Below are 9,004 nucleotides of genomic sequence, written 5' to 3'. Positions count from 1 at the left end.
TGTTCAGGATGGAGTTGAGTTTAGACTAACTCACTATGTTCAGGATGGAGTTTAGACTAACTCACTATGTTCAGGATGGAGTTTAGACTAACTCACTATGTTCAGGATGGAGTTGAGTTTAGACTAACTCACTATGTTCAGGATGGAGTTTAGATTAACTCACTATGTTCAGGATGTAGTTTAGACTAACTCACTATGTTCAGGATGGAGTTTAGACTAACTCACTATGTTCAGGATGTAGTTTAGACTAACTCACTATGTTCAGGATGGAGTTTAGACTAACTCACTATGTTCAGGATGGAGTTTAGACTAACTCACTATGTTCAGGATGGAGTTTAGACTAACTCACTATGTTCAGGATGGAGTTGAGTTTAGACTAACTCACTATGTTCATGATGGAGTTTAGACTAACTCACTATGTTCAGGATGGAGTTTAGACTAACTCACTGTGTTCAGGATGGAGTTTAGACTAACTCACTATGTTCAGGATGGAGTTTAGACTAACTCACTATGTTCAGGATGGAGTTTAGACTAACTCACTATGTTCAGAATGGAGTTCAGACTAACTCACTATGCTCAGGATGGAGTTTAGACTAACTCACTATGTTCAGGATGGAGTTTAGACTAACTCGCTATGTTCAGGATGGAGTTTAGATTAACTCACTATGTTCAGGATGTAGTTTAGACTAACTCACTATGTTCAGGATGGAGTTTAGACTAACTCACTATGTTCAGGATGGAGTTGAGTTTAGACTAACTCACTATGTTCAGGATGGAGTTTAGACTAACTCACTATGTTCAGGATGGAGTTTAGACTAACTCACTATGTTCAGGATGGAGTTGAGTTTAGACTAACTCACTATGTTCAGGATGGAGTTTAGATTAACTCACTATGTTCAGGATGTAGTTTAGACTAACTCACTATGTTCAGGATGGAGTTTAGACTAACTCACTATGTTCAGGATGTAGTTTAGACTAACTCACTATGTTCAGGATGGAGTTTAGACTAACTCACTATGTTCAGGATGGAGTTGAGTTTAGACTAACTCACTATGTTCAGGATGGAGTTTAGACTAACTCACTATGTTCAGGATGGAGTTTAGACTAACTAACTATGTTCAGGATGGAGTTTAGACTAACTCACTATGTTCAGGATGGAGTTTAGACTAACTCACTATGTTCAGGATGGAGTTTAGACTAACTCACTATGTTCAGGATGGAGTTGAGTTTAGACTAACTCACTATGTTCAGGATGGAGTTTAGACTAACTCACTATGCTCAGGATGGAGTTTAGACTAACTCACTATGCTCAGGATGGAGTTTAGACTAACTCACTATGTTCAGGATGGAGTTTAGACTAACTCACTATGTTCAGGATGTAGTTTAGACTAACTCACTATGTTCAGGATGGAGTTCAGACTAACTCACTATGTTCAGGATGGAGTTCAGACTAACTCACTATGTTCAGGATGGAGTTTAGACTAACTCACTATGTTCAGGATGGAGTTTAGACTAACTCACTATGTTCAGGATGGAGTTTAGACTAACTCACTATGTTCAGGATGGAGTTCAGACTAACTCACTATGTTCAGGATGGAGTTTAGACTAACTCACTATGTTCAGGATGGAGTTGAGTTTAAACTAACTCACTATGTTCAGGATGGAGTTTAGACTAACTCACTATGTTCAGGATGGAGTTTAGACTAACTCACTATGTTCAGGATGGAGTTTAGACTAACTCACTATGTTCAGGATGGAGTTTAGACTAACTCACTATGTTCAGGATGGAGTTGAGTTCAGACTAACTCACTATGTTCAGGATGGAGTTTAGACTAACTCACTATGTTCAGGATGGAGTTTAGACTAACTCACTATGTTCAGGATGGAGTTTAGACTAACTCACTATGTTCAGGATGGAGTTTAGACTAACTCACTATGTTCAGGATGGAGTTTAGACTAACTCACTATGTTCAGGATGGAGTTTAGACTAACTCACTATGTTCAGGATGGAGTTTAGACTAACTCACTATGTTCAGGATGGAGTTCAGACTAACTCACTATGTTCAGGATGTAGTTTAGACTAACTCACTATGTTCAGGATGGAGTTTAGACTAACTCACTATGTTCAGGATGAATGGAGTTCAGACTAACTCACTATGTTCAGGATGGAGTTGAGTCTCTCCGGCTCACAGTCGATGATGATCCGGAACTCTCTCTTCAGGTCCAGGTCCAGCAGCAGCTTGGTGAAGGCCACCTCGGTCAGCGAGTCCAGGTTCACCGAGGTCACCTGCCAGGTTTTCTCTGCCGCCGTGTCCAGGATCCTCTGCAGCACCGTCAGTCCTGTGAACACACAACACAGTCCAGTCTAGTCAGGCAAACATTAATCCTGTTGCACTGCAAGCGCGCTGTGAGCTTGTAGATCGGATATCTTCAGGCACTAAGCAAGTATAAGTAAGTATAAATGGGGCTTCAATAGCCACCTCACACAGAGTTCAAACTTAAGCCTATAGTTAAAGCTTAAATAGCTTGACTTAAAAGCCATTTAAGCTATAACTAGGATAAGATAGAACCTAGTGTTAGGTGAAGGTACACTCCTCCCCTCCCCTACGATTGGACTATATTCAGGTGGATTTAAAGTCCTATCTATACATTAGCGCCCGGGGGTGATTCTTCAAACGTTAGTGAAATACTCAGCAGTGAACCTTAACCCATTCTGACCTGAGATCAGATTCTAAAAATGTCTTCTACATCCTGACAGTTTTCATTCTGACTTGAGATCAGATTCTAAAAATGTCTGTTTGAAAATGACAGTTTTCTATGTTTCTATGTTTCTATGTTTCTATGTCAGTGGTTCTTCGATTAAAAAAAAATAGCAGACCTACAAGCTCGTAGCGCGCCACTCGGTGGCGCGCTACGAGCTTGTAGATCTGCTATTTTTAAATAGCTAAAGCATAACGTAATGCTAACACCAAAACAATGGGTTAAGAGCAGAGTCACAAAGAAATCCCACCAACGAGTCATAAACCAATAAGCATGACAGGCAGGAGAAAAACACAACAACAACACTGGAGGTATTAGGTCGATAAACACGTAACGACGGATAATGCGAAACAAAAGACGCTTGAAGAGAGAGAGGGCTGGGAGTTGAAAGAGGATTTGCAAAAAGGTGAGCTTTAAAGAAGCGACTTGAAGCGAGACGGCGACTTTTGCAAATGAATCCTGATCCCTGAATGAATGGTTTATGAGAGAGAGAGAGAGGGAGAGGGAGAGAGAGGGGGAGAGGGAGAGAGAGGGAGGGAGGGAGAGAGAGAGAGGGAGAGAGAGAGGGACAGACGAGAGAGAGGGGGAGAGAGAGAGGGGGGAGAGGGAGAGAGAGAGAGAGAGAGACAGAGAGAGAGAGAGAGAGAGGGAGAGAGAGAGGGAGAGAGAGAGGGAGGGAGGGAGGGAGAGAGAGGGAGGGAGAGAGAGAGAGAGAGAGAGGGAGAGAGGCAGAGAGAGAGGGGGGGAGAGAGAGAGGGGGAGAGAGAGAGGGGGGGAGGGGGAGAGAGAGAGAGGGAGAGAGGAGAGAGATAGAGAGAGAGAGGGGAGAGAGAGAGAGGGAGAGAGGAGAGAGAGACAGAGAGAGAGAGAGAGAGAGAGAGAGAGAGAGGGGAGAGATAGAGAGAGAGGGGGAGAGAGAGAGAGAGAGAGAGAGAGGGAGAGAGAGGGGGGAGAGAGGGAGAGAGAGAGGGGGAGAGGGAGAGAGAGAGGGGGAGAGGGAGAGAGAGAGGGAGAGAGGAGAGAGGAGAGAGAGAGAGGGGGAGAGGGAGAGAGGAGAGAGAGGGGGAGAGGGAGAGAGGGGGAGAGAGAGAGGGAGAGAGAGAGGGAGAGAGAGGGGGGAGAGAGGGAGAGAGAGAGGGGAGAGATAGAGAGAGAGGGGGGGGAGAGAGAGAGAGGGGGGAGAGAGGGAGAGAGAGAGGGGAGAGATAGAGAGAGAGGGGGGGGAGAGAGAGAGAGGGGGGAGAGAGGGAGAGAGAGAGGGGAGAGAGAGAGGGGGGGGAGAGAGAGAGAGGGGGGGGAGAGAGGAGAGAGAGAGGGAGAGAGGAGAGAGAGAGAGAGGGGGGGAGAGAGGAGAGAGAGAGGGGGAAGAGAGGAGAGAGAGAGGGAGAGAGGAGAGAGAGAGAGAGGGGGGGAGAGAGGAGAGAGAGAGGGGGGAGAGAGGGGGGAGGCAGAAGGTTAAAACAGAATTTTAAATTTGAATATATTGCAACGTGCCTCAGGCTTTATCCATGTGTCATGAGGTGAGATTATAGTGACAGAGAGAGAGAGAGAGAGAGAGAGAGAGAGAGAGAGAGAGAGAGAGAGAGAGAGAGAGAGAGTCAGTCGTTGGACGGCGTATACACTACAGGAGCAGTGGTGGAACAGTAACTAAGTAAATGTACTCAAGTACTGTATACTTAAGTTAAGTACAACGTTGGGGTACAGTATATATCTGTTGCCGAATAACTGTCATATATATGTTTTTGATCGCAGGAGCACATGCAGGGGTAACGATACTGTGTGTGACGTTTGGACGACCCCTGTCTTAGGGACTTATAGGGGAGGATATACTGGATGGTATTCATTCATGTATTTTATGGTCGTCTTCATGGTGGCTCTTATAGCAGGGCGACAAGATTCTGACAGTCTTGGGTCACTGCTGACAGCGCTCGCAGAGATTAGCTGCTGACGCCGCCGGTACATACGTACATTTGTGTACGTACGTACGTATGTACGTACGTAATTACGTATACGGACACAAATACATAAATAAAAAAGCAGGATATTAACCCATTTAGGCCCGACGTCGAAATAAAAAAAAATGTTCGCTCTGAAAGAATATATATACCTATTCAAAGATCTGTGCCGCATTTTTTTACGATTTTTCAAAAATAGCAGACCTACAAGCTCGTAGCGCGCCACTCGGTGGCGTGCTACGAGCTTGTAGGTCTGCTATTTTTCAATAGCTAAAGTATAACATAATGCTTAAAAACACCAAAAGGGGTTCCCGCCCAGAATGGAATAACCAACACTCAAAGGGCCACTTCACTTCCCTTCTGCAACCAGATGTTATTTTAATGACGTTTGGGAGACAAGAAACACTTTCCTGGGGCTATGTGCATGGGTAATATGTGTGTGTGTGTTTACTTTTTTAAATATTGTATAGTATTACAATATTTATTTATTTCAAAGTGTCTGTGATGTCACAGACACTGGTCTCACATCCCTCCCTTCCAGCTGGACTACATACATGTTGTCTCAGTATAAGACAGCCCCCCCCCCGCACGCACGCATGCACGCACACATGCACGCACGCCACGCACGCACGCATGCACACACGCCACGCACACACGCACGCTTTCCTTTAACTGTCTTTCCACATCTATGTCAAAATAATTTGCACACACACTCGCATCATTGTGTTTGTTGTTTGGTGGAGTGCTGTGTTCAAAAGACAGGTCAGCACTATACAGTCATAGACATCAAAGAGGAGAGAGAGAGAGAGAGAGAGGGATCTGTGTCGGTCTCCACTACGATACAATTGTTTGAAAACGTATCCTCTGCGTGCCGACCTGGAAGGGACGATGTCGGGGCGTGCGTGCGTGTACGTGTGTACGTTGGGTGCAGGTCTTTTTTCCGACAGCATATTGATCCGAAACCTCAATCCTAACCTAACCCTAACCGCAAGCACGGGAGCAGCGCATGTCGGACCATCGCTTTTTCGCATCGCAGCGAATGTCCCCCCGCTGCGGATCGGATCGTTGCCCCGTCGGCTAGAATGCTGTCGGAAAAAAGGCCGCCTCCTGTGTACGTTACGTACGGTACGTCTGTAATCCACGTATAACTCGAGAACCGTTCGCCACGCCGACTTCAAATCCGACACACGCATTCCACATGCACCCCCACAGGGAGGGCAGTACAGTTCCCGGCCTTGAGTCGGTCAGATACACGGTTCTCCAGAACCGCCACAACAAAGGCTTCGGTGTGGACCTTATAATGAGTCTATAAGGGACCAGTTCCTTTCCACCTCCATCAGGCGCCCCAGGCTGGCCAGAGGGAGGTTATACCATTCATTTACAATGGAGGCCATAGATAGACCGATAGTTGTGGTGAGACGACCCTCAGAGTACAGATAGGTGTTGTGAGGCCTCCATCAGGGCTCCATCAGGGCTCCATTAGGGGTCCATCAGGGCTCCATTATGGGTCCATTAGGGTCCATTAGGGACCCCCCCCAGTGGTCGTCACAACACAAACACTGAAGTGAGAAAAGCTTTTCACAGTTCCTCTGTAACACTTCAGCTGGGAATACAGGGACACACTGCCTTCCATCTGGAGGTTATACCACAACGCGCTACTCAACATGGTGCGTGCGTGCATGCCTACATGCGTGTCTGTTATGATGTACATGTTCACGCGTGCACACACACACACACACACACTCACAAACACACGCGTGCGTGCGTGCGTGTGTGTGTGTGTGGTTCATCCATGAGTCCTTGTGGCATGTGGCACTTCAGAACATGTACATCATAACAGACACGCATGTAGGCACGCACACGCACACACGCACATGCACACTCACACACGCACGCACACACACACACGGTTCATCCAGAGTGTCAGGTCATGTCTCATTATTAGTGTATAGCTTTCAGAGAGCAGGGCAGTGCTGCAGTGCAAGTACTCTGATAGTTTTACTCGAGTATAAATACCACAATGTAGAGATACTTATTAGGGGTGTGTAACGATATAGTAACTGCATCGGAAAATCTATTTTAACTTCAAGAATCGAGGTATATCGAAATGAAAACAGCAACATTGACTATATGCATCGAATCGTATCGTTTTGCAATGGAAATATATTATATATTGTATCAAATATATTATATATTGTATCAATACTACATTGTTGTCCCGATCAGGATTCTTTATTCTTTGCTCCCGATCCGAGTCCGATTTTGTGTATTCGCTGATACCGATTTTTTCCCCCCCAATCCGATATTTATATCACGATATTTATAGAACAAGTTTATGCCATATCACAACAGTATACAATATCCAAAATCACAGACAAAACCCAGTCTAACACACACGATATGGATGTAATATTGATAGTAGTTTTTTTTTTCGTACAACCTGTTGTCCACCAGTGACATCATTGTTTTTTTTTTAGATATATTTAGATTTTTATTATCGTGAGAACAACCTAAAGGGACTTTCAGGGACAGAGAGCCTGCTGGTTTCTATTAGCTATGGATTCCCCACCGATGATGTCACTGGTGGACGGCTTTCTGACCTGCCCACAGCCCCTCCCGTGAGAAACAGACCGACTAGGAAACATAAATCCTATCGTGATCATTAGTGAAGAAGACCAATTATATGAAGATAAAGGTTGAAAAGCGGTACTTTAAACAGAATGTCCAATTTGATTTCACAAATAATATGAATAAACCCAAGGTCGTACTCATAATAGTGCATAATAGATCAGCTATTTCCAAGCAGCCTAATGTATAATGTATGGCTTTAAGTGTTTAATGTATAGCTTTAGTGCTTTGCTTTGTAAAGTAACCAAGTAGTGGAGTAAAGAGTACCATATCGGAGTACATACTTAGTTTAGACTAGTCGTTGGTTAGACATGGGTTAAGGTTAGGTTTAGGTGTGCTGCCCCATGGGAGGTTAGGGTTAGGGTGAGATAGGTTGGGTGCAGGTCTTTTTTTCCGACAGCATATTGATCCGAAACCTCAATCCTAACCTAACCCTATAACCGCAAGCACGGGAGCAGCGCATGTCGGACCATCGCTTTTTCGCATCGCAGCGAATGTCCCCCCGCTGCGGAGCGGACCGTTGCCCCGTCGGCTAGAATGCTGTCGGAAAAAAGGCCGCCTCCCTAGGTTAGTCTAGTCATTGGTTAGACATGGGTTAAGGTTAGGTTTAGGTGTGCTGCCCCGTGGGAGGTTAGGTTTAGGGTGCATACTTCGTTTAGACTAGTCATTGGTTAGACATGGGTTAAGGTTAGGTTTAGGTGTGCTGCCCCGTGGGAGGTTAGGGTTTAGGGTGAGGGTTTGAGATATAGGTTGTAGTTGTAGGACTATAATGACTGGTCTAACCAATGACTAGTCTAAACCAAAAACTGTCTAAACTAAGTACTGCACCCGTCGATATCTCCCTCTGAGCTGGAGTACAGTAGAATGGAGGTACTCTGAACTGTACTGGAGTACAGTAGAATGGAGGTACTCTGAACTGTACTGGAGTGCAGTGCTGGTGCGCCGCGGGAGGAAGCAGAGATACTGTATGTCAGAGTACAAACGCAGAGGACTTCAAACAAACCTGTCAGAAGCATCAGAGCAGAACGCCAAATGAATACATAAAACATAATATGCTATATTGAAAGGTAGGATTTCACTGTGAACAATTCTGGCTCCTTTTTAAAGCCTAATATGCCAAAAGGATCCCTTGCATGGCTAATAACATGTATAATATGCCTTAAAACAGTTATATCCAGAGCAATTTACAGTAAGCATGAACAAAAAACGTGGTAATGTACAATGGTGTCTTATGAAACCCGTGAGGGTTGGGCACCTTGGGCTCCATTTCCTTCAACGCTAAACCCCTTATCCCTAAACGTCTTTGCCTTTTTTTCTTTTTTTTACTATTTTGAAATAAATAAATAAATAAATAGCACAACTAGCCAATCTACATTGACACGTTGTGAGCTTGTAGACTGGCCATTTTAACTATTAAAAATGTTTTGCAAAATAGTAAAAAAAAAAGAAAGGCAAAGACGTTTAGGGATAAGGGGTTTAGGGATATGGGGTTTAGGGATGTTTCATTTACACACTAAACCCAAGCGTTTAGGTTATAAACTGTTTTAAACACATCATTTGTAACACTTTTTAAACGTGTCAGTGTTTAAATTATAAACAGAAGAACATGTTTAATCCCTGTAACACTTTTTAAATACATAAACGTGTTTCGTTTTTACAAT

General features: G+C 44.5%; 1 protein-coding gene across 1 annotated transcript in view; it reads right to left on the bottom strand.

Moving 5' to 3' along the window:
* The window catches only part of LOC308327694 (glutamate receptor 1-like), a gene marked incomplete at its 3' end in the record, with an annotated part of 58,792 nt that overhangs the window by 42,466 nt on the left and 7,322 nt on the right, over positions 1 to 9,004 (bottom strand). Inside the window, exon 2 of the mRNA XM_080781219.1 lies at positions 2,156 to 2,340. Within this exon, the coding sequence (XP_080637345.1) occupies positions 2,156 to 2,340 (185 nt within the window). The remainder of the gene's footprint in view (positions 1 to 2,155; positions 2,341 to 9,004) is intronic.

Source organism: Protomyctophum bolini, assembly GCF_963924005.1.
Source record: "Protomyctophum bolini genome assembly, chromosome: 13".
Taxonomy (NCBI): domain Eukaryota; kingdom Metazoa; phylum Chordata; class Actinopteri; order Myctophiformes; family Myctophidae; genus Protomyctophum; species Protomyctophum bolini.
Note: the sequence above shows the minus strand (reverse complement) of the source record. Positions and strands in the feature narration are given on the sequence as shown.